This window comes from Littorina saxatilis, linkage group LG8 (genome assembly GCF_037325665.1).
Source record: "Littorina saxatilis isolate snail1 linkage group LG8, US_GU_Lsax_2.0, whole genome shotgun sequence".
Lineage (NCBI taxonomy): Eukaryota > Metazoa > Mollusca > Gastropoda > Littorinimorpha > Littorinidae > Littorina > Littorina saxatilis.
In genome coordinates, this window is record NC_090252.1 from 35846079 (window position 1) to 35861571 (window position 15493).

General features: G+C 44.6%; 1 protein-coding gene across 1 annotated transcript in view; it reads right to left on the reverse strand.

The window, feature by feature from the left end:
• The window catches only part of LOC138973410 (protein Aster-B-like), a 38703-nt gene extending 23294 nt beyond the window's left edge, over nucleotides 1–15409 (reverse strand). Inside the window, exons 1-7 of the mRNA XM_070346131.1 lie at nucleotides 15125–15409; nucleotides 14438–14545; nucleotides 7092–7536; nucleotides 4070–4154; nucleotides 3257–3360; nucleotides 1879–2055; nucleotides 898–1050 (exon numbers count right to left, since the gene is read on the reverse strand). Coding sequence (XP_070202232.1) covers nucleotides 898–1050; nucleotides 1879–2055; nucleotides 3257–3360; nucleotides 4070–4154; nucleotides 7092–7536; nucleotides 14438–14545; nucleotides 15125–15315 — 1263 coding nt within the window. The 5' untranslated portion in view covers nucleotides 15316–15409. The remainder of the gene's footprint in view (nucleotides 1–897; nucleotides 1051–1878; nucleotides 2056–3256; nucleotides 3361–4069; nucleotides 4155–7091; nucleotides 7537–14437; nucleotides 14546–15124) is intronic.
• Between the last annotated feature and the right edge of the window lie 84 nt (nucleotides 15410–15493).

Consider the following 15493-nt stretch of genomic DNA (forward strand, 5'->3'; position numbering starts at 1 on the left):
TCCCTCCCTCCCTCCCTCCCTCCCTCCCTCCTCCCTCCCTCCCTCCCTCCCTCCCTCCCTCCCTCCCTCCCCCTCCCTCCCTCCCTCCCTCCCCTCCCTCCCTCCCTCCCTCCCTCCCTCCCTCCCTCCCTCCCTCCCTCCCTCCCTCCCTCCCTCCCTCCCTCCCTCCCTCCCTCCCTCCCCTCCCTCCCTCCTCTCTCTCTCTCTCTCTCTCTCTCTCTCTCTCTCTCTCTCTCTCTCTCTCTCTCTCTCTCTCTCTCTCTCTCTCTGTCTCTCTCTCTCTCTGTCTCTCTCTCTCTCAGATGCCACTGTGGTGACACAGGGGCAGGACATGGATACCGCCTCTGAGTCTGCACATTAAGTTGATCCATGTTCATGTCTGTCCCGGCCTGGATTCAATCCTTGACCCACGGATCATAAGTCCAGACGGGCACAGTGGCCTAGTGGATAAGAAATCGGCCTCCCAATTGGAAGGTCGTGAGTTCAAAACCCGGCCGTGGCTGCCAGGTGAGTATAGGGTGGAGATTTTTCTGATCTCCCAGGTCAACTTATGCGCAGACCTGCTAGTGCCTTATCCCCCTTTGTGTGTACACGCAAGCACAAGACAAAGTGCGCACGGAAAAGAACCTGTAACCCATGTCAGTGTTCGGTGGGTTATAGAAACACAAAAATATCCTGCATGCTTCCCCCGAAAGCGGCGTGTTGCTGCCTGAATGGCTTTGGTAAAAGCGGTCATACACGTAAAAACCCATTCGTGCAAATCATGAGTGAACGTGGGAGTTTCAGCTCTTGAACGAAGAAGAAGAAGAAAAAGATTAAGTCCAGTGCTCTACCAACTGAACTACCAGTGAAGTCATCTTGTCTCAACAAAGGCACACAAAAATAAAACAAACTTACCAGTTTCTGGTTCAGATCTTCGTCAGGTTTGAGCTTCTCTTGGAGATCTTCCATGCGTGGTGGTGGAACATAGTCGTCATCGCTAGACCCGAGTCCAAGCTCCTCCCCATAGTTGTAGTGAATCCATTGCCACAGCTCCCGGGGCGGCATCGGCTGAAACAGTCGCTTGCAAAATTAGTCGTTTTGTTTTTAACCTTGTTGCTGGTGAAATGATAGCTGATAAGGAGATAAAAAGTGTGTTCGTGTGTGTGTGCATGCGTGTGTGCCTGCATGTTTATATGTGTTGTGCATGCAGAAAACGTAAAAACTTGGGGTAATGGTGCAGTAGCTTCTATAACCAAAACTCACCCAGAAAAGTTGGATGAAGAGTTATGAATTTTTATACATGGCTTGCTGCACGAAGCTTTGGCAATGTATTTTCCGTAAAACACTTTGCATGATAGGATTGAGCCTGAAGTTGATTTCCTGAAAACTTTGCAAAGTCTTTTTAAGGAAAATACAGTTTTCACAAAGTCAACTAACTTCAGGCTCAATCCAGGAAAGCCTTTACATGTAGTCTCAGGTTTTTAACAATCTTAAAAGAGGATGAACGTCGCTTGTTCATTTCAATGCTTGTTATTCTCTCAGGTGCCAGGAGATTGGTTCCGGATAACTCTCGCTTACTCCATTGCACATTGTATGTATTTAGAGCGCTTACTTCCCTTTGTTTATCACATTTTTTTTTTTTTTTTTTTTTGCTTAACGCCCAGCCGACCACGAAGGGCCATATCAGGGCGGTGCTGCTTTGACATATAACGTGCGCCACACACAAGACAGAAGTCGCAGCACAGGCTTCATGTCTCACCCAGTCACATTATTCTGACACCGGACCAACCAGTCCTAGCACTAACCCTGTTTATCACATTTCTAAACATATTTCTGCCTCATTTCGTTTAAGAATCTCCAAAGAAGACGACTCCAACAAGGAGAAATGCAGCTGACCTGATTCATAAGATTGTTCTGCCAGATTCGGAAGAGCATCATGTAAGTCTTGTCCCGTGCGCCGAAGGAGGTGAAGAAATACTTGTCGCTGGTGGTGGTGATCTGGATAGCGTTGGGGATGACTCTCGCTGTTCTTTCCTTGGTAATCGCCGTGATGTCTCGACACGGGATCGCAAGCTGGTTGACAATGTAAAAAGCAAACTCTGATAGACGAATTACCGAATTAACTCGACCCCCACCCCCCACACATATAGGTATAGCCAACACAAAGCAATCTTTCTCGATTCATGGAAAAATATCTGAGGTTCTTCTGAAAGACACTATGCATTTTATACACAGTATATCTGCAGTTTACAAAGGTACTATGCATGTCAAAACCTGAACCTAAACAAAATCCAAGCTACACTGGAAGCCCCCTTTTAAGACCCCCAAATCTGGCACACCCCCCCCCCCCCCCCCCCCAACTAGCTCTTTTAGATTTTCAGTTCATAAGCTCTGTAAATTTAACTGTATTCTAAGTCTTTCTCTTTTTAAAGGCACACTCCTTCTCATGAAAACAGTTCCGCTTACTATCTCAGTTCTTGCCAGGCTTTGACAAAGGATAAGAACATCTCTCCACTTGTTCACATGCATACCACAAATGAACAGCTTGGGTGCTCTCTCTGCACAGTGGGAATTTTTGACAAATTAGTTTCTCAAAAAGCCACTCGGGTTGCATTAACAAAATATTTAATAAAACAAAATGACCACTGTGCACAGAGACCACCCATGCTGTTAATTTTGCTTGCTTAACGCCCAGCCGACCACGAGGGCGGTGCTGCTTTGACATATAACGTGCCCCACACACAAGACAGAAGTCGCAGCACAGGCTTCATGTCTCACCCAGTCACATTATTCTGACATCGACACCGGACCAACCAGTCCTAGCACTAACCCCATAATGCCAGATGCCAGACGCCAGGCGGAGCAGCCACTAGATTGCCAATTTTAAAGTCTTAGGTATGACCCGGCCGGGGTTTGAACCCACGACCTCCTGATCACGGGGCGGACGCCTTACTACTAGGCCAACCGTGCCGGTCATGCTGTTAATTTTGTGTATGTGTCCAAGTGGAGGTCTTATCCCATGTACAAGCCTGACCCCATCTGACACATTGAGCTGAACTCTCATGAGAAGGAGTGCGCCTTCAAAGAAGAACATCGGTATCCAGGAGACCAAGCCTTGCATTAGTAGAAGGCCACAGAGTTAAATTTACATTGCCTGTACGAGAAACTAGAGCTACATCTTCCACCCGCTGATGTTGGCTTTAATGACAGCTGTTTTTTTCGGATTGTTAATTAGGTCTTATTAGAGAGGTTCCACTGCACCGTATCAACTTACCACAGTTTCCCAGCGGAAAATGTTGGCGTAGAAACAGACCCAGTTCTGGGAGATGTACATCCTGCCTTGAACCAGAATGTCTTTCTGCATCGCACATGAATAATCTGCAATGTTGGAGTAAGACCTTACATGAAACTGGAAACTCACTTATCTGCTGAAGTTCAAAATGGACATTTGTGAAAATGAAATATGTGCCTAAACTTGAAACAATATCCCTTGTACTTTCTTCTTCTTCTTCTTCGTTGATGGGCTGGTACTCCTATGTACACTGGTGTTTTATGCACAAGTGGGTTTTCACTTGTAAGTCGGTTTTTACCCCGTCATTTAGGCAGCCATACAATGATTTCTGGGGATGCATGCTAAAATGGTATTTTTATGTTTCTATAACCCACCGAACTCTGACATGGATCACAGGATCTTTTCCGTACATACTTGGTCTTGTGCTTGTGTGATACAAAGAAGGGTACACACAAAGGGGGATTATAAATGCACTTGCAGATCTTCACATAACTAAGTTCACCTAAGAGAAAGGAAAAATCTACACCCTTATCCCAGCAGGCGCGGCCGGGATTTGAACACTCAACCTACCGCATAGGAGGCAGGCGTCTTATCTACCAGGCCATTGCGCCCGTCCCATGCACTTCAAAATACTTCTATTTAAATTTGTGCAACATGAGTTTGGCAATCACAAGCTGCAAGAGGCGTGTCTCCAAACGTTGCCGCGAGCACGCTAGTTTTGTTTATTTTTTAATTCTGTTTTTGTGTGTGTGCATGTTGTTTGTTTGTTCTTTAAGGGCATGTTACGGTACTTACCGACTATCAATCTTTCGTCCCTGGGAATCTCCTTGAAAGTTTTCCTGAAGTCCTCACTACGAGATTTGTACGTTGGGCTCAGCATCTGTGGGTATAATTCACAAATGAATGTTCTGAAACCTGTGTCAAACCTAACAGGGTGGAAAAACCTGCACATGATAACACCAGTAGCCTGTCTAGCACTGAACATTAATCAAATGTAAAAAGGTTTTTCTTTTAAATCTGAAAAGAGAACCCCCTCCCCACAGCTAAGAGAAATGAAATCAGTCAAAAAAACAAAGTATACTGGAACTTGAAGCAAAATAACTACTCATATTTGACTGAGTCTCTTTTTGACGACAACAATCAAATTCCAAAACCAAGGTACATTGTAATCTTATTGTGACTCACTTACCATGCCAGTTGTAAACATAAATAAAGCTTGCTCTTAATCAAAACGAAATCAGACAAAATCTGATAAATGCAAAGAGAAACACTTGATCACTATCAGTATCACAAGCAGTATCACTATCAGTATCACAAGCAGTATCACTATCAGTATCACAAGCAGTATCACTATCAGTATCACAAGCAGTATCACTATCAGTATCACAAGCAGTATCACTATCAGTATCACAAGCAGTATCACTATCAGTATCACAAGCAGTATCACTATCAGTATCACAAGCAGTATCACTATCAGTATCACAAGCAGTATCACTATCAGTATCACAAGCAGTATCAGTTGCCACTTCTTTTTCTTTCTCTTGGAGTCCTTACTTCCTTCAAACAGAATTCAACCGATGTGCACGCTTTATGCACACTAACAAACAAAACTTGACTAAACGTAATAAAGAAAGAATAAAAATGAAAAAAAGTACAATGCATTGCAAACTACTTATAAATCATGCTAACTAATTTCTTTTCCCTTGTAAATTAAGCAGCTCTGATTCAAAGTCATACTCATGCTAATGAGCTTCACAGACAGTACTATAATTAGGCACGGAACATAAGTGACCTTGAAACAAGTTCTACGCCTAACTTAGAAACTACAGTGGAACCGGCCATGGAAAGACCGGCTTGGGCCTCGTCAAACGTGTCCTGGTGGCCTGTCATGACAGCTATAGTTTCATTGGAAAAGATGACAGACAATCAATCAATCAATGAGTCTTATATCGCGCATATTCCGTGGGTACAGTTCTAGGCGCTCTGCAGTGATGCCGTGTGAGATGAAATTTTATACGGCCAGTAGATTGCAGCCATTTCGGCGCATATTTACCTTTCACGGCCTATTATTCCAAGTCACACGGGTATAGGTAGACAATTATTAACTGTGCCTAAGCAATTTTGCCAGGAAAGACCCTTTTGTCAATCGTGGGATCTTTAACGTGCACACCCAATGTAGTGTACACGGGGGGAGGTTCGGACACCGAAGAGAGTCTGCACACAAAGTTGACTCTGTGAAATAAATTTCCGCCGAACCTGGGATCGAACTCACGCTGACAGCGGCCAACTGAATACAAATCCAGCGCGCTACCAACTGAGCTATATCCCCGCCCAAGGGGACGACGGATATAAATACAGTGGAACCCCCCCCCCCCCCTTTTTTTAAGACCTACATTTTTTTGAGAAAATCAGGTCTTAAAAAGGAGGGAGTCTTAAAATGGGGGTACATTTACAGGGCGTATGAACACAAAGTGCAAAAAGACAAGGTCTTATAAAGGAGGAAGTCTTATTCTTAAATTGAGGGTCTTAAAAGGGGCGGGGGGGTCCACTGTATCCTTTTATTGAAAGTTCAATTAACTTGGTAAAGGTGATATCATTGACAATTGACAAAGGGACAACAGAAGGTGTCCTTTCCCCAGAGGGGCCTCACATAGCAGGTACCACTGTTCATCAAATTACAAATGGTTGACTCTTGTCATGCCCCATTCATGCCCTCTTCCCCCGCACCCCTTCTCCAACACACACCAATCTGTTCCCTTCCTGCCTGGCTGCTACACTTCCTGTTTGAAACAAGTCATTACACAATGACACTGCATGTAACACAGCATATCATCATTAGCCAAGTTTCAGATAACAACACTAAAATCATGTTGTCACTTGTAACACCAGGGGCTCACATCCATGAGAAGTGGCACGGGACAAATGTCCTGGACAATGCAAAAGTGATAGGACATTTGTCCTGAACAAAAATAAATCAATAGGACTTTTATTTCGCAGCAAAACGTAAATCTAATTAAATTTGACTAGTTAGGTTAGGGCAGAGGTTTGAAATACAAACGCTTCTGGCCTTTTTCTGGCACCAAGTTTCGTTTCGGCGGCATGTTGCTTTTTCGGAGAGAAAAACCGCGAAGGGAGGCAACTGTCAACCGGCTTGGAGCATTCCGAGTTGCGACCCTTGGAAGCTCTTCTCTATAAAAAAAGCACATAAGGTCTCCCCAAGTTTCGTCTGTTTGGAGATACACATCGCTTCGCAAAACATCGATAAAATAGCAAATCAAACTACTGTAAATGGAAAGTACTGACAATATCCAGATCAAATGAAAGCATAATCGGACAATGTCCTCTTGCATGAAAAATGTATATGACATTTGGAAAAAATATCCGTACATAAATATGTCCGATGTCCAACGTGGATGTGGGCCCCTGTAACACTTCTTCCATTCACAGTAAAAGTGATCTACCAATCTAAACAAAGCACTTTAAGATGTCAGACCTCATTGCATGAACACAAACGCCACATTTGAATCTCTAATTCCCCTGAAATAGGTGTATACTGCCTGAATCAGTGAATGGCGGGGTGAAATATCTTTTTCATTCTCTCTCTTTCTATCTCTGTCTCCCTCTCTCTTTGTCTATCTCTCCCTTTCTCTCTCTCCCTCTGCAACCCCTCTCTCTGTCTCTCTGTCATTGCCTCTGTCTCGTGCAAAAACATGAGTGAACGTGGGAGTTTCAGCCGATGAACGAAAAAGAAGAATCTCTAACAGTCCCAACATGAAACTTAATCCGTCACAATCTCACCCTCTGTGGGCAAACTTACCGTATACCATGATCCTTTCTTCTTCTTGTCACCCTTTGAACCCTTTGAAGTGGGCATCACGTCTATTGACCTTGACCCCCCTTCCGACAGCGTCCCGTTCCACGAATCAACACTCAGGTTCAAGTCCAGAGACTTCTCAGAGCACTTGTCCAGAATATTGTCCAGCGATCTCTCAAACGACCGTTCTCTGGTTCTCTGGAGTGTTCGAGTCCGATCCCTCTCTGATGTGGAATCTGACATGGAGTCAGCAAGGGAGGGAAGCACGGGTGTGCTGGCGCTGTGAGAAGGGAGTTCAAAGGTCAAGGTCGATCCCACTACGGGCAAGGTGGAGGTCATTTCGCTCTGACTGTTCCGCTCCGACCCCGGCAGTGATTTTTCCGGAGAGCCAGAGCGTCGGACGTCTGATCGATCGTTGACCGGAGAACCATGTCGGAACACCACCTCTCTGTGCAAGCAAACAGGTATCATTAGGTTCATTTTAAAACTAAGAATTGGTTGCATTAGTAAGCTAATAGCGTAGTACTAGTAAAAAACTGTCGATCTTTAAAAGTAAACAGAGTTATTGCTCCTATGAGGGGAAGAAATGAAGAAAGAAAAATTAACGGGACAGTTGCGGAAATTTCTAGAAGGTAAGGGAGATAACTCTTTTTTTGTATCCAAACAAAGGAGGTAAAGCTAATGATAATGGGATAGCGAGCGTCTTAAATTGCTACAGGGCTCCGCTTACTCCCGGGCGAAGCCGGGCTTAACTGCTAGTGTTTAGAAATAAGACTGTCGGACAGTGACTTACTTATTTCTGGAGTTTGTATACAGTGGAACCCCCTTTTACTTAACAATGTTTAGAAATAAGACTGTCGGACAGTGACATACTTATTTCTGGAGTTTGTATACAATGAAACCTCCTTTTACTTAACAATGTTTAGAAATAAGACTGTCGGACAGTGACATACTTATTTCTGGAGTTTGTATACAGTGGAACCCCCTTTTACTTAACAATGTTTAGAAATAAGACTGTCGGACAGTGACATACTTATTTCTGGAGTTTGTATACAGTGGAACCCCCTTTTACTTAACAATGTTTAGAAATAAGACTGTCGGACAGTGACATACTTATTTCTGGAGTTTGTATACAATGAAACCTCCTTTTACTTAACAATGTTTAGAAATAAGACTGTCGGACAGTGACATACTTATTTCTGGAGTTTGTATACAGTGGAACCCCCTTTTACTTAACAATGTTTAGAAATAAGACTGTCGGACAGTGACATACTTATTTCTGGAGTTTGTATACAGTGGAACCCCTTTTACTTAACAATGTTTAGATATAAGACTGTCGGACAGTGACATACTTATTTCTGGAGTTTGTATACAGTGGCAGGGGTGTACCTTAACTTTTTTTGCTACCGGCCAGGGGGGCCGGTAAGTCAAAAATTGAACCGGCCCTCTCAAATCCCAACCGGCCCCAAACTTGCCGGAATTTCTTACAACCGCCCCAGCGGCCCGTCGCGTGCTAACCACATACACAAAAGACGTACATTCATACTTATAATGCATACATGTGGATTTGCACTACTAATAACTACCACAAACACACACAAAACTTGATGACTAAAATGCTATGTTTTAATATAATGATAATTAACCTTGTTTTAATAAAGAATTTAAAATAAAAGCCGCCACAAAGAAACAAGAAATCAAAACCACATTCACACCCTGTCACACAATCACACACTAAACCTCACTAAAAGTTACCCCCTTTATGTACCCCCTACCACACAATTTACAAAGTAATTTACTATGGAACTTTACTTACCACATAAACACACACTACAAAAGAGTAAATCAGCATTTTTTTAATTTAAATTATGTTTTTTGTTGTATAAAACCAAGTATAAAAAGCTGACTACAGTACAAACAAACAAAATTCTAAGTTGCTTTCTTGTTTTGTTTCTTTTTCTTTATGTCTGTGTTATTAATATTACTGTAAAAGTTGCATACCAGCCAAATTTACCACAGCTTAAGTCATAAATAATCAAAAGCATTACATTTAATTTCTATTTTCTAATGAAAACAAACAGATGTTCAGATTTCCTGATCCTAGAATTGTTCACAGGTGATCTTTATGCTTTTGATTCAGCAGAGTTGCATCCCTTGTCCTATTGTTGAAGGTCTGTCTTTTCTTCTTTATCACATATACTGATATAGTGGATCGGGTTGGTTTTTTTTTTTACTTCCTTGGTTGAAGGGAAATAATTGACAGCAGTAGTACTGTCACTACTTGTACTAAGTTGGTCAGCAAAGCTGGTGTTAACATATTTTGGAAAATGGTCTCAATGAGTATCCCTGCAGTCAATGACGTAATTATATATATACATTTCCCAGAAACTGTATCAGTGGTACATAGCAGGCACATCAAAGGAAAAATACAGAGGGCTAGGGGGAATATGTTTGCTCTGGATGGGCGGTCAGATCAAAGGCAGATGCATTGTAAAAGCTGGTTGGCCTTGAGACCTGGGTCAATGACCGTTACTTGCAATCTGAACACAGCTGCCTGTCGAGACACTGACCTTCTTACTCGGGGTCAATGACCGAGTTTTTATCTGAGAGGAAACTGTTTTACAACATGTGAAAGTCTCTGAAGGATTGGTGAGCGCAGGATAAGATAAGAGAGGGGGTGCAGTGAATAGCGCAAAGAGGGGGGACGGAGGGGGGTTTAACTATTTTGACTGCTGATGCAATCGCCAGCGGCTCGTGGCACTGGTCAAGTGAGGCGGAGGGGGGTAGCTGTCTAGCCAATGTGTCTGGCCTTGATTAGTGGTAGTCCTGAGTCCTCAAAGTGGGGGAAGGGGGGGGGGGGGATGAGTGGGCAGTAGAGAAGTGACAGATTTTGAGATCGCCCGCAGAGATATTTGTTCGCTGGTCGTTCCGATTGACGACGTTGCCTAACGACTTTGTACTTCAGCGCGATTTCAGAGGAATTTTGAACTCGCCCAACGCGATTTGAAGTCGCCGGGGGCGAGCGCCAAAACTCACCCCTGCAGTGGAACCCCCTTTTACTTAACAATGTTTAGAAATAAGACTGTGGGACAGTGACATACTTATTTCTGGAGTTTGTATACAGTGGAACCCCTTTTACTTAACAATGTTTAGAAATAAGACTGTCGGACAGTGACATACTTATTTCTGGAGTTTGTATACAGTCGAACCCTCTTTTGAGACCTCCTCCATTTTAAGAACTTGCTTTTTCAGATGTTCTGTTCACCTCTGTAAATTTACCTCCATTTCCACACCGGTGACACTGTGACGGTTCCCCTACGCTTTGTGTTCGGTGCCCTGACCCTTTGTGTTCGGTTCCCACTCGGTTCCCACACGCCAAAATTCGCGGACAAAACATCCATTTATGGTAGTATTACGCAATGTTGCTCTCTGAGAATGGTCTTGTTAGATCTGTGAGTGTTTACACTACATGCCTAGGTGCTGTTGGATTGAAGGTTTTTGATATTTTAGCCGTTATTAGGTAGAATGCCTTCCACTTTACTGCAAAACTGCATAATTCGTAGCATCGGCAAGAAATATCCTTCCAAAAAATGCCTGCTTGGAACTGTCCGTGGTCCAGCAAAAAGTTCAACATGTCTGTAGCAGACAGCCCAAGTTTCAAGATTGTAGGGCCATCCAAACAGCCGTAATAATAAAAACAACAAAAGTAGTCAGTGAAATTGGCTGTGTTCGGTCCCCCCACACTTTTGTGACGTAGGCGTGACGGTTCCCATAATTCATTGTGTCGGTCCCCACTTTCTGTGTCGGACCCCACTTTCGACCTAATTTCTCTGTGACGGACCCCACAACCAGCCTATTTTGTGTCGGTCCCCACACCTTCTTGGATTTATGACTTGCCGGTTACTTGTATCATTGTATTCATTGAATCTAATTGTCTCGGAGTTATTTTTCAGCAAAAACCGGCAAGGCAGCACCTTTTGTGATACCAAGTAAGTCAGATGACATCAGTATGTGTGTGTGTGTGTGTGTGTGTGTGTGTGTGTGTGTGTGTGTGTGTGTGTGTGTGTAGAGAGAGAGAGAGAGAGGAGTGAGAGAGAGAGAGAGAGAGAGAGAGAGAGAGAGAGAGAGAGAGAGAGAGAGAGAGAGAGAGAGAGAGAGAGAGAGAGAGAGAGGGAGAGAGAGAGAGAGAGAGAGAGAGAGAGAGAGAGAGAGAGAGAGAGAGAGAGAGTTGTGTTTCCGTACCCGCGACAGCGTTTTTCCAGCGGTGCGACGAAAATCAAGCACATAGAAAATGACCAGGAGTGTTTCCACACGCGCGACGCGATTTTTTTGAAAGGGTCCTGGAGCGATTTTTTCGCGTTGTCGCGCGACAACGCGGGAGTTTACAGATTTTACCGCATGTTTAAAACGCAAGTACGGAAACACGTCACGCGTTTGCGCGCGTTTTCTTTTGTCGCTGCCGCTGTCGCGAGTACGGAAACAGAACTTACCGCGAGTACGACACTACCGCGAGTACGACACTACCGCGAGTATAACACTACCGCGTGTCACACTACCGCGAGTATAACATTACCGCGTGTCATTTTATGACTTCCATGGCTGAAGGCAAAGGTTGAAATGTTTCCTTGAAATATAAAACAAAAAGGCCTGGTCTGTTCTCTGAACACTAATTCAATGTTTGTCATGCTAACCAAGAACTGAAAACGATCAGAACACAATGATCAGAATACATATAGAATGGGTTGCTTCCAATCAAAGCCGTTAGAACACAAACTCACAAGAAGTAAGTTTGCATGCGTTCTCTCTACGGTTATGGTATTCGCGGTTGTGGTACGCGCGGTAGTGTGACACGCGGCAGTGTTATACTCGCGGTAGTGTCGTACTCGCGGTAGTGTGACACGCGGTAGTGTTACACGCGGTAGTGTCGTACTCGCGGTAGTGTGACACGCGGTAGTGACGCTCGCGGTAGTGTCGCATAACCGGAGTGATCTGGAAAGGTGTCAATCTCTCTCTCTCTCTCTCTCTCTCTCTCTCTCTCTCTCTCTCTCTCTCTCTCTCTCTCTCTCTCTCTCTCTCTCTCTCTCTCTCTCTCTCTCTCTCTCTCTCTCTCTCTCTCTCTCTCTCTCTCTCTCTCTCTCTCTCTCTCTCTCTCTCTCTCTCTCTCTCTCTCTCTCTCTCTCTCTCTCTCTCTCTCTCTCTCTCTCTCTCTCTCTCTCTCTCTCTCTCTCTCTCTCTCTCTCTCTCTCTCTCTCTCTCTCTCTCTCTCTCTCTCTCTCTCTCTCTCTCTCTCTCTCTCTCTCACACACACACACACACACACACACACACACATACTGATGTCATCTGACTTACTTGGTATCACAAAAGGTGCTGCCTTGCCGGTTTTTGCTGAAAAATAACTCCGAGACAATTAGATTCAATGAATACAATGATACAAGTAACCGGCAAGTCATAAATCCAAGAAGGTGTGGGGACCGACACAAAATAGGCTGGTTGTGGGGTCCGTCACAGAGAAATTAGGTCGAAAGTGGGGTCCGACACAGAAAGTGGGGACCGACACAATGAATTATGGGAACCGTCACGCCTACGTCACAAAAGTGTGGGGGGACCGAACACAGCCAATTTCACTGACTACTTTTGTTGTTTTTATTATTACGGCTGTTTGGATGGCCCTACAATCTTGAAACTTGGGCTGTCTGCTACAGACATGTTGAACTTTTTGCTGGACCACGGACAGTTCCAAGCAGGCATTTTTTGGTAGGATATTTCTTGCCGATGCTACGAATTATGCAGTTTTGCAGTAAAGTGGAAGGCATTCTACCTAATAACGGCTAAAATATCAAAAACCTTCAATCCAACAGCACCTAGGCATGTAGTGTAAACACTCACAGATCTAACAAGACCATTCTCAGAGAGCAACATTGCGTAATACTACCATAAATGGATGTTTTGTCCGCGAATTTTGGCGTGTGGGAACCGAGTGGGAACCGAACACAAAGGGTCAGGGCACCGAACACAAAGCGTAGGGGAACCGTCACAGTGTCACCGGTGTGATTTCAAGATTGCCTCCTTTTTAAGGCCTGATTTTTTCAGATTTTTGAAGGTCTAGTTAAACAGGCATGGGAATTCCATGGTCAAGGGGCAGGCCGCCTGGGCCTCGGCGGGGTACAGGGGCAGAGCCTCATTGGAGGGACCAGGGGGGCCAAGCCCCCCTGAAGGAAAACGAATTTTAGCATTTTAGACTAATATTTTGATAGTTCTTGTGGAGTTAAGGAGCCTCTGTCCACCTCAAGGATATAGACTCCAGGGGACGAATGTGTGCTTGGTGTGTGTGGGTAGTGGGGTATCAAATAGGATGCTCTCCCTTGGACCACCCTAGTCTAGGGTTGTAGTCTGTGTCATGGTGGTTGGTTGCGTATAGCCTGTACCTGCTGCGCTTGCTTGCTGCTCTGGCTGCCTGCTTGGCTGTGTCTGTGTTGTATGTGATGGCTGTAATGATACTAGCTGCAGTCTAAGTGAGGTATCCCTTGTGGTGTAATACCTCCGGACTAGAAAAGTACTGCTTGTCTCAAGACCGACCTTGCGCCTCCACGTTGGCAGCTCTGGAAACTGGGTAGCGCGAGCCCCCAGGCCAAGCAAGGCGGATCGGGGAGGAGGATCTGCCCCCTTGACGTGCGGCATGCAGGTCCCACAAATGTGCGGACACGCCCTGGTGCCTCCGAACAGATCACCTAGCTATGGGCAAATAGCACCTCCAGGGCATCCCAACGGCGGAACAGACGGATGAGGAAGAGAATTGCCAACGGCTGTGAAGGCGGAGGAGGATGTCCTACTGGGCAGACCAGGCTCAGTTTGTAGCCATGGTAGGCAACTGATCTAGGAGAAGCAAACTCCAAAGTCAAAACCCTGCACCGGCAGGATATCCGAGCCTCAACGGCAAGGCAGGCGGATGAAGGCACTCCAGCTATGGGAAACTAGCCGGGCAGAATGGACTCGTTAGCCCAGGAAGGCAACTATTCTTGGGGAGGGAGCAACCCTGAGAAAAAGCTCCAACCGCCGAAGACGGAAGACAGCAGCCATTTTGGCGTGGGTAGAAAATCGGCTGTCTACGCTTTTCCGATTACATGTATCGAACGCAGAAGAAGAAGAAGATAGTTCTTGTGTAAGCAAATAATCGATAGAGAGACAATAGTATACATATAATTTAATTTACCTTTTTTTCGCCGCAGACATTTTTTTTATTTTTGCTGAAACGTAATTTCCCTTTTGCGGAAATCTGCGATTTCGCGGACAATTCCCATGCCTGCTTAAAAGGGGGGTTCCCTTGTATTTTATGAAGCAACACTAACCCTTCTTTGAATGGCTCCAACGCGCTGACCGCCTGTGTGTCGCCCTGTCCAGACATGCTGCTCACGTTGATGGACTCCTGGCTGGACATCAACGTGTCTCGCTGACCCCTGCAAAACAGTTACACTCTGCAGGAAAAGGTTAATTGAGCGCAGCAATGAGGAATCCTTCAAAGATGTCCTTATTAGCAAAGTAAACGTTGATGGCGATGCTTAAATAAATCTAACCCATGAATGTGTGGATGTAACAATGTAATCATGGTTGTGTTTGTATTGATTGAGAATGAGACCAATGCAGAGAGTGATCCTGTTTGGGGCTAGTTAGGGTAACTTAAGTCCGCTGAATGGTTTTGGGTACACAGTCTGGTGGACTGTCAAATTACACTAATAATCTGATCACGCGACATTGACACCATCTTCCATGTGGCTCACCATGAAAATTAATTCACTTTTGCACGGCCAGTTTCGCATGCAGCACACCAATTCCTGGTATTTTTCTTTGCACCATTAACACAGTATAACAGCTCCACCAAAAGTGCCTGTCAATGTCAATTGTCATTGCATTTCACAATTTTCCAGTGTACACACACTATATGACTTTTTGACTATGATGCAAATTACCTGACTCGCTTAACTTTCTCTCACAGATGTCTCTACACGTCTAAATAACAGTTTACTACGCTTACTTACCGTAATGACGTGAATCGAGGCGAGCTTTTCGGTGACTCTACAACAGAGCTTACTGCGGGTGAAGATTCAACATGAAACAACACAGATTGTTTATGCTTAGCCTCTCTGTTGGCAGGGCTTCCCCGCTCGGTGTCAACATAAGTGCGTTGGTATTCGACAGTCACTACACCTCTCTTGCCTTGTCGACTCATACTGGACTGTCGGCGTGGAGTTAGAGGACAGAAATACGTATCATTTTGCAAAAATCGAACTTCCAATGTTTACCGCATTATGTTGACAGCCCAACACGACAGAAGCGGAAGTGCACAACTTTAGAATAGTTTCGTATTTAAGGTTCATTCTCAAAAACACCATCTGAGGGTTTTTCAA